General features: G+C 40.6%; 1 protein-coding gene across 2 annotated transcripts in view; it reads left to right on the forward strand.

Annotated features, from left to right (window-relative positions):
• The first annotated feature begins 2,152 nt into the window (after positions 1-2,152).
• Positions 2,153-15,475, forward strand: part of CD44 (CD44 molecule (IN blood group)) — a 53,715-nt gene continuing 40,392 nt past the window's right edge. Inside the window, exon 1 of one of the 2 annotated variants that reach the window (XM_073658133.1) lies at positions 2,153-2,387. In XM_073658133.1, coding sequence (XP_073514234.1) covers positions 2,318-2,387 — 70 coding nt within the window. In that variant the 5' untranslated portion in view covers positions 2,153-2,317. The remainder of the gene's footprint in view (positions 2,388-15,475) is intronic. The other variant, XM_073658132.1, reaches the window with a different exon arrangement.

Here is a 15,475-nt window from a genome sequence, read left to right on the forward strand (position 1 = left end):
GCTTGGGACAGGTCACAACTGACCCCAAATGTTATATTTGGAATATGGACCCCTTCAGACAATGACTTAGACTTTACCTGCAACTTTCCCATTGGGCCTGATCCCTGGTTGCTTTGTCATCAGGCATAATACTTGGCCTTAATGTTACATGTGTTCTAGTCTCATTCTGTTAGATCCATAGGTGTCTATGCTGCTGGAAGCTCAGTTCAGTAGAATCGCCAACTGAGCCCAAGTGTTATATCTTGAATTAGACTCTTACAGACAATGACTTGGACTTTACCTCCAATCCCCTCATTGGGCCTGATCACTGGTTGCTTTGTAATTAAGCATAATACTTGGCCTTGATGTCATATGTGTTCAAGTGTCATTCCATTAGATCCATAGGTGCCTATGCTGCTGGAACTTCAGTTCAATAGAATCAACTCAGCCTGAACATTATATCTGGAATATGGACTCTTACACACAAGGACTTGGACTTTACCTGCAATTGCCCCATTATGCCTGATCCCTGGTTTCTTTGTAATTAAACATAATACACAGCCTAGATGTTATATGTGTTCTAGTCTCATTCTGTCAGATCCATAGGTGTCTATGCTGCTGGAAGCTCAGTTCAGTAGAATCGCCAACTGAGCCCAAGAGTTATATATGAAATATGGACTTTTACACACGAGGGCTTGGACTTCACCTGCAATTGTCCCATTGTGCCTGAACCCTGGTTTCTTTGTAATTAAGCATAATACTTTGCCTTCATGTCATACGTGTTCTAGTCTCATTCTGTTACATCCATAGGTGCCTATGCTGCTGGAAGCTCAGTTCAGCAGAATTGCCAATTGATTCCAATTGCTCTGTTTGGAATATGGACTCTTGCACACAAGGATTTGGGCTTAAACTGCAATTGTCCCATTATGCCTGATCCCTGCTTTCTTTGTAATTAAGTATAATACATAGCTTTGATGTCATATGTGTTCTAGTCTCATTCTGTTAGATCCATAGGTGCCTATGCTGCTGGAAGCTCAGTTCAGCAGAATTGCCAATTGATGCTGAGTGTTATATCTGGAAACCGGACTTTTACTCACATGAACTTGAACTGCAGTTGCCCCATTGGGCTTTGTACACAAATAATGGGGGCCTTGATAGGTCACCATGTAGTGGTCAGAAGGACTAATGGAGGTGCAGATCGGAGACTGTTGCACCCACATAAAGAAATACAAGCATAGCAGGTTGTGACAAGTGGGTAGCCTCTCAGAGACCCACAGATGTATGGTAGGCCAGGCTTTGTAATTGGTGCTGTCCAACCTAGCGGGAACTTCTTTGGACTTGAGATCCCCAATTCTGACATCAGTGGTACAACGTAAAGCTCGTGATCCCCAATGCAAACTCTCCAAAAGCCCCCCAAATATCTCATAGGCACCAAAGCGACAAGGACATATGTAACCATGCTGGTCCTTGGAGAGAGAGTCCTGCATTGGTTGGTCCCATCATCATTGCTACCGGATCCAGAACTCGAAATGCGTAACCAGCAAAAAAACGGGGTGTAGAAGTGTTCGAGAAGACATGCAAATGGGGCGTGGGGCAAACAAACACGAGTCCCTTTGGCCTACTATACTCATTGTCATGGGGCCGCTTACTTTGTGGGGTTGCAAAATAAATGGCGCCCTCCCTTGCCAAGAAGGGTGTAAGTAGAGTGGTTGCAGTGGTTGCAGGGGGTCCAAAGAGGTATGAGAATTAGGGGTCCTGTTGGAGATTTTGCATTGTCGCCACTGGATGTGGCTCTACTTGCCATCGTGCTGCCCCCTGTAGATTGGGACAGGTACAATTTCATGGATGCAGATACTAAAAGGGACAATTTTACTTGATTGTGGAAGGAAAATTATTACAAAAACTGATCCGGTGATGAGAGATCGAGACGCGGAGCCTGTGCTGGTCTGCTGCCATCTGGTTCTGCTTTCTCCTGGGCACTAAAGAAGGAATGCCTGTCATTAACCCTTCCCGGGGTTAAAGGTTTGGGGGACTATAGACCCCCGCTTCCTGTGTCAGATTACTGCTGCAGATCCCCAGCCTTGTGCTGCGCAGCCGGGACGCTCAGTCTTGGGTTTTCCCGGCCGATTTGGCTTTTTTTTTCTTATGGGTGTGACTTTTCTTTCCCTCCCAGTTATGACACAACTTCAGTTCCTTTGAATCAGAATAATAAGCCCTTCAAACTTACCAGCTCCTTTACTGCTCAGCGGCTGAATTTGGAGCTTCTTGTGGGAACTCGTTTTAAGGGGGGTTTTTTTTTTTTTTTGGAGAATCCCAAAAAAAAAAAAAGAAAAAAAAAATGACCAAACCGCTGTGGATTTTCTGTTTCGGATTATTCTCCTGGATCGGGGTGTCCCAGGCGCAGATAGGTAAGAGGTCATGTTTTATTTCACCCATCTCCAAAGTTTCCAAAAAAAAGTTATATGTAGCAGAGCCGGACTTGTTGAGCTGAGTTTGTCAGCAAGAGTTGATTTTTTTTTTTTTCAGAGTTTGCAATTTTGGATGTAGCAGAGATCAGTTTATTATACATTGTATGCTGAAATGTAGCAGAGCCGACTTTGCTAGATTAGATGGAGCTTTCTAAGATGCAGCAGAGCTGGTTTTTAAGAGATATTAAACCCCCGGGGTGAGATGTAGTGGAGCTGAGGGTTTTTTTTCAATCTGGTCTAGATAAATTGGGTTTGTTAGATGTAGTAGAGAGGAGTTTGACATGAGGATTTGATTTTGTTAGATGAGTTGGTTGAATCTGGCATAAGTGGGCTGGTTACATGTAGTTGAGTTGGGTTTGATAGACAGTTGCCTTCTGGAAGTAGTAGAGCTGAGTATGTAAGATTTCTTTTGACCTGGTTCTCTTAGATGTAGCAGAGCTGAGTTTGTAAGATCAAGTCTTACAGTAACAGCTAACAAGTCCAGCTCTGCTATATCTAAGAAACTCAGTTTCACTTAATCTAATCGACCAAACTCACCTCTACTACATCTAGTGAATGGAGTTATACAGTACTGCAACACATCCAGCTCTGCTACATCTATTAGATGTGTTTGTTATATATATTAGAGATAGGTTTGCTCACTCTGGTGCTGTGTAACTTGGTATCATAGATGAAGCAGAGTTGGGTTTGTTGCATGTAACAGAACAGAGTTGGTTGGTTGTAGCAGTGTTGGGTTTGTCATTTAGCACCATTTATCCCAACACCTTTCTTGTGGCTTTACATAGGACTGCAATTAAACAGACCAGGTTAACATGACATGAAGCATGAGCAAAGTTCTACAAGTGACAAGCTCAGCTCTGCTACATCTGCAGTGACATGGAGCGGGCTCTGGGGTGGGGGCTTGTATGTTGATGCCTCCTGGGTAGAAGATTCTTTATCAGGAGGCAGAAGTCACATTGTCCAACGTCCAGTTATGAGATGCCCAGGTCGTTCCATCAATACCAGTGACACCAGTGACACCAGTAACATCAGTAACACCAATAACACCAATAACACCAATAACACCAGTAACACCAGTAACACCAGTAACACCAATAACACCAATAACACCAGTAACATCAGTAACACCAATAACACCAATAACACCAGTAACATCAGTAACACCAATAACATCAGTAACACCAGTAACATCAGTAACACCAGTAACATCAGTAACACCAATAACACCAATAACACCAGTAACATCAGTAACACCAATAACATCAGTAACACCAGGAACATCAGTAACACCAATAACACCAGTAACATCAGTAACATCAGTAACACCAATAACACCAGTAACACCAGTAACACCAGTAACATCACTAACACCAGTAACATCACTAACACCAGTAACATCAGTAACACCAGTAACATCAGTAACATCAGTAACACCAGTAACACCAGTAACATCACTAACACCAGTAACACCAGTAACACCAGTAACATCAGTAACATCAGTAACACCAGTAACATCACTAACACCAGTAACACCAGTAACACCAGTAACATCAATAACACCAGTAACATCAATAACACCAGTAACATCAGTAACATCAGTGACATCAGTAACACCATTAACACCAGTAACATCAGTAACACCAATAACATCAGTAACACCAATAACATCAGTAACACCAGTAACATCAGTAACACCAGTAACATCAGTAACATCAGTAACACCAGTAACATCAGTAACACCAGTAACATCAGTAACACCAATAACATCAGTAACACCAATAACATCAGTAACACCAGTAACATCAGTAACACCAGTAACATCAGTAACATCAGTAACACCAGTAACATCAGTAACACCAATAACACCAGTAATACAAATAACATCAGTAACACCAGTAACACCAATGACACCAGTAACACCAGTAACATCAGTAACACCAGTACCACCAGTACCACCAGTAACATCAGTAACATCAGTAACACCAGTAACATCAGTAACACCAGTAACACCAGTAACACCAGTAACATCAGTAACACCAATAACACCAGTAACACCAGTAACACCAGTAACATCAGTAACATCAGTAACACCAGTAACATCAGTAACACCAGTAACACCAGTAACATCACTAATACCACTAACACCAGTAACATCAGTAACATCAGTAACACCAGTAACATCAGTAACATCAGTAACACCAGTAACATCAATAACACCAGTAACATCAGTAACACCAGTAACAGCAGTAACATCAGTAACACCAGTAACATCAATAACACCAGTAACACCAGTAACACCAGTAACAGCAGTAACATCAGTAACATCAGTAACACCAATAACACCAGTAACACCAGTAACATCAGTAACATCAATAACACCAGTAACAGCAGTAACAGCAGTAACACCAGTAACACCAGTAACATCAGTAACATCAGTAACACCAGTAACACCAGTAACATAAGTAACACCAGTAACACCAGTAACACCAGTAACACCAGTAACATCAGTAACACCAGTAACATCAATAACATCAGTAACATCAATAACACCAGTAACAGCAGTAACACCAGTAACATCAGTAACACCAGTAACACCAGTAACACCAGTAACATCAATAACACCAGTAACACCAGTAACATCAATAACACCAGTAACATCAGTAACATCAATAACACCAGTAACAGCAGTAACAGCAGTAACATCAATAACACCAGTAACACCAGTAACATCAGTAACATCAATAACACCAGTAACATCAGTAACACCAGTAACATCAGTAACACCAGTAACACCAGTAACATCAGTAACACCAGTAACACCAGTAACACCAGTAACATCAGTAACATCACTAACACCAGTAACACCAGTAACATCAGTAACATCAATAACACCAGTAACACCAGTAACATCAATAACACCAGTAACATCAGTAACACCAGTAACATCAGTAACACCAGTAACACCAGTAACACCAGTAACATCAATAACATCAATAACACCAGTAACACCAGTAACATCACTAACACCAGTAACACCAGTAACATCAGTAACATCAGTAACACCAGTAACATCAATAACACCAGTAACACCAGTAACATCAATAACATCAATAACACCAGTAACATCAGTAACACCAGTAACATCAATAACACCAGTAACACCAGTAACACCAGTAACATCAATAACACCAGTAACATCAATAACACCAGTAACACCAGTAACATCAGTAACACCAGTAACACCAGTAACATCAGTAACACCGGTAACACCGGTAACATCAGTAACATCAATAACACCAGTAACATCAGTAACACCAGTAACACCAGTAACATCAGTAACATCAATAACACCAGTAACATCAGTAACACCAGTAACATCAGTAACATCAATAACACCAGTAACATCAGTAACACCAGTAACACCAGTAACACCAGTAACATCATTGCCTTATTGGGATATTTTAGGTTTCATCCAGCGGATTCTTTTGTGGATTCATGATTTACTGTTTCAGGGGAGGATTGTGCAGAACTACAAGTCCTAGAATGCAGAGACACCCACCAAGATAGTGGTCTCTGATCTGTGGCTCTCCAATTATTGCAGAACTACAACTCTCATCATGCTGCAGCATTATTGTTCTGCGACTTGTACCACTACAACTGCCAGCATGCGAGTGACAGCTTGTTGCTCTTCAGCTGTTGAACAACTACAACTCTCAGCAGGCTTCATCATTTTTGCATTGCGCTGGTTGCACAAATACAACTCCCAGCAGACTGCAACATATTTTTGCTCTCCATCTGTTACATAACTACAACTCTCAGCAGGCTGCATCATTTATGATTTGCGCTGGTTGCACAACTACAACTCCCAGCATACTGCAACATATTTTTGCTCTTCAGCTGTTGCATAACAACTCTCAGTTTTCCCTTAAAGCCACAAATATTAGACAATGTCTTTACATGCTGGGACTTGTGGTTCTAACATACGTTTCATAGGATGGAGCCAAGAAAACGCTCACAAAGCCGTGGGCTGTCAGGGTTTGCTGAGAGTTGTAGTTGTGTAATAGCCAAAGAGGAAAAAAAGACTTCAGCATGCTGGGAGTTGTAGTTGTGCAAGAGCAGGCGATGAGCAAGCTGTCAAGGCATGTTGGGAGTTCTAGTTGTGAAATAGCTGAAGAATAAAAATGCCTCAGCATGCTGGGAGTTGTAGTCTTATGGGGGTCTGGGCATGCTGATGCTGATAGTTCTACCCCAAGCTTTTCCTGTAGCAATGCTTAGATACTGCTGCGCAAAGTTATGCTGTGACTTGTAGGTCATCCAGCATAAGATACTATAGGATTGTGCTGTCAGACAATGCTGGGTGTTGTAGTTTGGATATTCCGCATCACTTTACAATTCTGGGGATATTTGTACAATCAGGAGTGGTGGGTTGGATGCTGCTCTAAGATATGCTGTGACTTATAGTTCCACAACATCCAGTGTAGTATGTACACAAAAAGATTGTATGAAAATATGCAGATCATGATTATTACAGCATGTTGGGAGTTATAGTTTGCCCAGAAATCCCACAGTTGTGCAGCCTAGGCTCTGACGGTACACTATAGGATTGTACTACTTTATATATGATGTTGGGAGTTGCAGTCTGGCAACAGCTGGAGAGTCACAAGTTGGAGACAACTATTCTAAAATATGCTGTGACTTGTAGTCCCAGAACATCCAGCACAGTATGTATGTAGACTATAACAGAATGCTGGGAGTAGTAGTCTGCCAGCAGCTGGGGAGCCGCCGTTTAGAGCTCCTACCTGTAACTTGTGGCCATTGTGTGGGTGTAGCCGCAGCCTGCAGAGCATCGCAGTCGCAGAGCATCGCAGCCGCAGACACGTGCTCCGAGAGAGCGACGAAATAGCTCTGCTACATCCGACACTCGGCGAGGACGGCTGGGGAAGTAGTCAGGGAAATGAAAGCAGATGTTCTGCTACGGGGGCCAAATACCAGACCCCCCAACAGTGCAGCTATGGGGCAGTGGTCTCCAAGCTGTAGCGTACCCCACCACTGCGAAAGAGGGGCAGCGCAGCATGGTCCAGTCCTTTATATGCGCCAACACTGAAATATTCTCCTAGTGAAGCCCACTAGTGTTTCCACACAGTATGGCGCTACTTTCACGGTCCTCACAGTGCCCCCCACAGTATGATGCCCCCACAATTCCTCCCACTTACCTGCCTTCTTGTGCCTATGACTGAGCCCAGTCCTGTGATCTGATCGCTGCATAGACAGAATGGTGGAGCAGAGACCTGACGGCTCCCTGCACCACCAATATATTAAAGTTTGAACATAGTCCTGACCTCTCCGGACAGTAGGACCGCAGCCCAAATTTGTGACTTTCCCACTGGATCCAGGACGCTTCGGAGGTTTGCCTGTAGCCCTCCAGCTTTTGCTAAACTACAACTCCCAGCATGCAGTATATCTCACCATACCTCTACATTTACAGGGTCCACAGGTGGAAAGTTGCATAGTCATGGAAAAAAGTTTTTTTCCAGTGAGTTTCGGTGGCTCAGTGGTTAGCACTGTACGGTAGCTCAGTGGTTAGCACTGTATGGTGGCTCAGTGGTTAGCACTGTATGGTGGCTCAGTGGTTAGTATTGTATGGTGGCTCAGTGGTTAGCACTATACGGTAGCTCAGTGGTTAGCACTGTATGGTGGCTCAGTGGTTAGCACTATACGGTAGCTCAGTGGTTGGCACTGTATGGTGGCTCAGTGGTTAGCACTGTATGGTGGTTCAGTGGTTAGCACTGTATGGTGGCTCAGTGGTTAGTATTGTATGGTGGCTCAGTGGTTAGCACTATACGGTAGCTCAGTGGTTAGCACTGTATGGTGGCTCAGTGGTTAGCACTATACGGTAGCTCAGTGGTTAGCACTGTATGGTGGCTCAGTGGTTAGCACTGTATGGTGCTCAGTGGTTAGCACTGTATGGTGGCTCAGTAGTTAGCACTGTATGGTGGTTCAGTGGTTAGCACTGTATGGTGGCTCAGTGGTTAGTATTGTATGGTGGCTCAGTGGTTAGCATTGCAGCACTGGGGTCCTGGGTTCAAATCCCACCAAGGACAACATCTGCAAGAAGTTTGTATGTTCTCTCCGTGCTTTGTGGGTTTCCTCCAGGTTCTCCGGTTTCCTCCCACACTCCAAACACATACTGATAGGGATTGTAGACTGTGAGCCCCAATGGGGACAGAGATGACAATGTCTGTAAAGCGCTGCAGAATATGTTGGCGCTATATAAAAATAAAGATTATTATTAATCAGAGATCTTCAAAAGTGAAGCGTGTGCCATCCCACCTGCTGCCCATTTAATAATCCCCCCAGGTACCACTTTTCCGGGTCCGGATCTTTACTGACACCTTCTTTTCCTGACCAGCTATGGTGCTGAATATACATTTACTGACGGATTCTAAACTTTCGGAGTCAGAACTTATCTAAGACCTAAAGAAAAAATAGCAAATACATTGTCCCTGAAGCAGGACCCATAAAATGCCCGTCCAGGCCCTTGTAGACCTACTGGGAGGAATGTGAGTAATGAGCGTCTTATTCTGGGGCCTGAGATGAAACCAAGATCAAGTAACAGAAGGGGCTGGGGGGCAACACTGGGGTCGGCCATTTGGGTCCTATCTGTCATCTCCTCCACATCTCTGCTTCCTGGGGACATTCATGAAATATTGCCCGGTCACTGCTCAGAATTAAGGAGGGGCGCAGCCTGGGAATGAAAACTTTTACAACTTTAGCTTTTCCATTCCTTGACGCTTTCGAGTCGTCTTCTTGCTGTCGGGGAGTAGGAACAACTTCAGTTTCCATTATCCGAATACTTCTCACCGGTGGCGTCAACCGGAAGCTTGTGGACCCCAATGCAAAATCTCCAATGGGGACCCCAACTAACACAGGGCGTCTTTCCATATGGGCCAAAGCGACCTTTGGGGCCCCCTAGTCTCCAGGGCCCGGGTGTGATTGCAACCCCTGTACCTATTGTAGTTATGCTGCTGCTTCACAGCTGAGGGTTTGTTACAAATGTATCCTGTTCAGAAAATCCTCTGCACTCACCCATCTGTGGTCTGGATAGTTTGTTACAATGTATCAGTCTGGGGGTTCGCGATACATTGTAGCAAACTCTCAGCTGTGTGATATATTAGGTCAGGGTAAGTAAAGGGGTCTACAGGCGCCGTCCAGAGCTGCTCACGTCTACTCTCGGGGGGAGGAGCGGAGCCGATGATGTTCTGGGGAAACGTGTGGTCGTTACATCAGCAGCACCGCTCTGACCTAATACATCTCACAGCTGAGAATCTGCTACAATGTATGAGATTAGATGCAAAGGGCAGCTTTTTCCCAGAAATAGCGCCACCTTTGTCCATGGCCTTGTCTGGTACTGCAGCCCTGATACTATGGCGCCTTACGGTTCCAGCGCTGACTGCTGACGGGGGCCCAGGGTTTGGGGCGGCCTGGATGGAACAGACTCCTATTGTGATGTGTAGAGGTAAATTTCAGGAATCAATTACTCGCCCTCGCCCCATAGTCGGCTCCCGTCCTCAGAGACGAAGCACATGGCAGAGACAGGCCCAGAACTTGGCAGCGCCTTTACTGAGATATGGATTCATAATGGGGCGGATGGAGCAGAGCTGAATGCGTTCTTTACTTGGTTGATGTAGCCATGGCTGTCAGGGCATGCTGGGAGTTGTAGTTTTGCACCTGGTGTAGATTTCTGCTGTAGATGTCGTTCATGCCGCTCCTATCGGGGTCAGAGAAGAGGAGCCCAGTGCAGAGCGGACAGTGTGAACTGCCGCCTTGTGTTTCCTGTCCAGCAGGGGGCTCCATATTGTTCTTTAACGGCATCACTATGTGGGCACCATATGGTGGTATAATATACATACACACTCTGTGGTAGTATTTGTACACTGTGTTGGTAATATTTTTGCATTATAAAGGCTGTATTATATATATACTCTATGGTAGTAGTATCTGTGCACTATATGGCAGTATTATATATATACACTCTATAAAAGTAGTATCTGTGCACTATATGGCAGTATTAATATACATGTATACACTCTATAATAGTAGTATATGTGCACTATATGGCAGTGTTATATACATGTATGCACTCTATAGTAGTAGTATCTGTGCACTATATGGCAGTGTTATATACATGTATACACTCTATAGTAGTAGTATCTGTACACTATATGGCAGTGTTATATACATGTATACACTCTATAGTAGTAGTATCTGTGCACTATATGGCAGTGTTATATACATGTATGCACTCTATAGTAGTAGTATCTGTGCACTATATGGCAGTGTTATATACATGTATACACTCTATAGTAGTAGTATCTGTGCACTATATGGCAGTGTTATATACATGTATACACTCTATAGTAGTAGTATCTGTGCACTATATGGCAGTGTTATATACATGTGTACACTCTATAGTAGTAGTATCTGTGCACTATATGGCAGTAATATATACATTTATACACTCTATAGTAGTAGTATCTGTGCACTATATGGCAGTGTTATATACATGTATACACTCTATAGTAGTAGTATCTGTGCACTATATGGCAGTGTTATATACATGTATACACTCTATAGTAGTAGTATCTGTGCACTATATGGCAGTGTTATATACATGTATACACTCTATAGTAGTAGTATCTGTGCACTATATGGCAGTGTCATATACATGTATACACTCTATAGTAGTAGTATATGTGCACTATATGGCAGTGTTATATACATGTATACACTCTATAGTAGTAGTATCTGTGCACTATATGGCAGTGTCATATACATGTATACACTCTATAGTAGTAGTATCTGTGCACTATATGGCAGTGTTATATACATGTATACACTCTATAGTAGTAGTATCTGTGCACTATATGGCAGTGTTATATACATGTATACACTCTATAGTAGTAGTATCTGTGCACTATATGGCAGTGTGATATACATGTGTACACTCTATAGTAGTAGTATCTGTGCACTATATGGCAGTGTTATATACATGTGTACACTCTATAGTAGTAGTATCTGTGCACTATATGGCAGTAATATATACATGTATACACTCTATAGTAATAGTATCTGTGCACTATATGGCAGTGTTATATACATGTGTACACTCTATAGTAGTAGTATCTGTGCACTATATGGCAGTAATACATACATGTATACACTCTATAGTAATAGTATCTGTGCACTATATGGCAGTAATATATACATGTATACACTCTATAGTAATAGTATCTGTGCACTATATGGCAGTAATATATACATGTGTACACTCTATAGTAGTAGTATCTATGCACTATATGGCAGTAATATATACATGTATACGCTCTATAGTAGTAGTATCTGTGCACTATATGGCAGTGTTATATACATGTATACACTCTATAGTAGTAGTATCTGTGCACTATATGGCAGTGTTATATACATGTGTACACTCTATAGTAGTAGTATCTGTGCACTATATGGCAGTGTTATATACATGTATACACTCTATAGTAGTAGTATCTGTGCACTATATGGCAGTGTTATATACATGTATACACTCTATAGTAGTAGTATCTGTGCACTATATGGCAGTGTTATATACATGTATATACTCTATAGTAGTAGTATCTGTGCACTATATGGCTGTGTTATATACATTTATACACTCTATAGTAGTAGTATCTGTGCACTATATGGCAGTGTTATATACATGTATATACTCTATAGTAGTAGTATCTGTGCACTATATGGCAGTGTTATATACATGTATACACTCTATAGTAGTAGTATCTGTGCACTATATGGCAGTGTTATATACATGTATGCACTCTATAGTAGTAGTATCAGTGCACTATATGGCAGTAATATATACATGTATACACTCTATAGTAGTAGTATCTGTGCACTATATGGCAGTGTTATATACATGTATACACTCTATAGTAGTAGTATCTGTGCACTATATGGCAGTGTTATATACATGTATACACTCTATAGTAGCAGTATCTGTGCACTATATGGCAGTGTTATATACATGTATACACTCTATAGTAGTAGTATCTGTACACTATATGGCAGTGTTATATACATGTATACACTCTATAGTAGTAGTATCTGTGCACTATATGGCAGTGTTATATACATGTGTACACTCTATAGTAGTAGTATCTGTGCACTATATGGCAGTGTTATATACATGTATACACTCTATAGTAGTAGTATCTGTGCACTATATGGCAGTGTTATATACATGTATACACTCTATAGTAGTAGTATCTGTGCACTATATGGCAGTGTTATATACATGTATATACTCTATAGTAGTAGTATCTGTGCACTATATGGCTGTGTTATATACATTTATACACTCTATAGTAGTAGTATCTGTGCACTATATGGCAGTGTTATATACATGTATATACTCTATAGTAGTAGTATCTGTGCACTATATGGCAGTGTTATATACATGTATACACTCTATAGTAGTAGTATCTGTGCACTATATGGCAGTGTTATATACATGTATGCACTCTATAGTAGTAGTATCAGTGCACTATATGGCAGTAATATATACATGTATACACTCTATAGTAGTAGTATCTGTGCACTATATGGCAGTGTTATATACATGTATACACTCTATAGTAGTAGTATCTGTGCACTATATGGCAGTGTTATATACATGTATACACTCTATAGTAGCAGTATCTGTGCACTATATGGCAGTGTTATATACATGTATACACTCTATAGTAGTAGTATCTGTACACTATATGGCAGTGTTATATACATGTATACACTCTATAGTAGTAGTAATATCTGTGCACTATATGGCAGTGTTATATACATGTATACACTCTATAGTAGTAGTATCTGTGCACTATATGGCAGTAATATATACATGTATACACTCTATAGTAGTAGTATCTGTGCACTATATGGCAGTGTTATATACATGTATACACTCTATAGTAGCAGTATCTGTGCACTATATGGCAGTGTTATATACATGTATACACTCTATAGTAGTAGTATCTTTGCGCTATATGGCAGTGTTATATACGTGTATACACTCTATAGTAGTAGTATCTGTGCACTATATGGCAGTGTTATATACATGTATACACTCTATAGTAGTAGTATCTGTGCACTATATGGCAGTGTTATATACATGTGTACACTCTATAGTAGTAGTATCTGTGCACTATATGGCTGTGTTATATACATTTATACACTCTATAGTAGTAGTATCTGTGCACTATATGGCAGTGTTATATACATGTATATACTCTATAGTAGTAGTATCTGTGCACTATATGGCAGTGTTATATACATGTATACACTCTATAGTAGTAGTATCTGTGCACTATATGGCAGTGTTATATACATGTATGCACTCTATAGTAGTAGTATCAGTGCACTATATGGCAGTAATATATACATGTATACACTCTATAGTAGTAGTATCTGTGCACTATATGGCAGTGTTATATACATGTATACACTCTATAGTAGTAGTATCTGTGCACTATATGGCAGTGTTATATACATGTATACACTCTATAGTAGCAGTATCTGTGCACTATATGGCAGTGTTATATACATGTATACACTCTATAGTAGTAGTATCTGTACACTATATGGCAGTGTTATATACATGTATACACTCTATAGTAGTAGTATCTGTGCACTATATGGCAGTGTTATATACATGTGTACACTCTATAGTAGTAGTATCTGTGCACTATATGGCAGTGTTATATACATGTATACACTCTATAGTAGTAGTATCTGTGCACTATATGGCAGTGTTATATACATGTATACACTCTATAGTAGTAGTATCTGTGCACTATATGGCAGTGTTATATACATGTATATACTCTATAGTAGTAGTATCTGTGCACTATATGGCTGTGTTATATACATTTATACACTCTATAGTAGTAGTATCTGTGCACTATATGGCAGTGTTATATACATGTATATACTCTATAGTAGTAGTATCTGTGCACTATATGGCAGTGTTATATACATGTATACACTCTATAGTAGTAGTATCTGTGCACTATATGGCAGTGTTATATACATGTATGCACTCTATAGTAGTAGTATCAGTGCACTATATGGCAGTAATATATACATGTATACACTCTATAGTAGTAGTATCTGTGCACTATATGGCAGTGTTATATACATGTATACACTCTATAGTAGTAGTATCTGTGCACTATATGGCAGTGTTATATACATGTATACACTCTATAGTAGCAGTATCTGTGCACTATATGGCAGTGTTATATACATGTATACACTCTATAGTAGTAGTATCTGTACACTATATGGCAGTGTTATATACATGTATACACTCTATAGTAGTAGTAATATCTGTGCACTATATGGCAGTGTTATATACATGTATACACTCTATAGTAGTAGTATCTGTGCACTATATGGCAGTAATATATACATGTATACACTCTATAGTAGTAGTATCTGTGCACTATATGGCAGTGTTATATACATGTATACACTCTATAATAGCAGTATCTGTGCACTATATGGCAGTGTTATATACATGTATACACTCTATAGTAGTAGTATCTGTACACTATATGGCAGTGTTATATACATGTATACACTCTATAGTTGTAGTATCTGTACACTATATGGCAGTGTTATATACATGTATACACTCTATAGTAGTAGTATCTGTACACTATATGGCAGTGTTATATACATGTATACACTCTATAGTAGTAGTATCTGTACACTATATGGCAGTGTTATATACATGTATACACTCTATAGTAGTAGTAATATCTGTGCACTATATGGCAGTGTTATATACATGTATACACTCTATAGTAGTATCTGTGCACTATATGGCAGTGTTATATACATGTATACACTCTATAGTAGTAGTATCTGTGCACTATATGGCAGTGTTATATACATGTATACACTCTATAGTAGTAGTATCTGTG

The sequence above is a fragment of the Phyllobates terribilis genome, unplaced genomic scaffold (genome assembly GCF_046119375.1).
Source record: "Phyllobates terribilis strain yellow unplaced genomic scaffold, ASM4611937v1 Scaffold_13__5_contigs__length_258822181, whole genome shotgun sequence".
Classification (NCBI taxonomy): Eukaryota; Metazoa; Chordata; class Amphibia; order Anura; family Dendrobatidae; genus Phyllobates; species Phyllobates terribilis.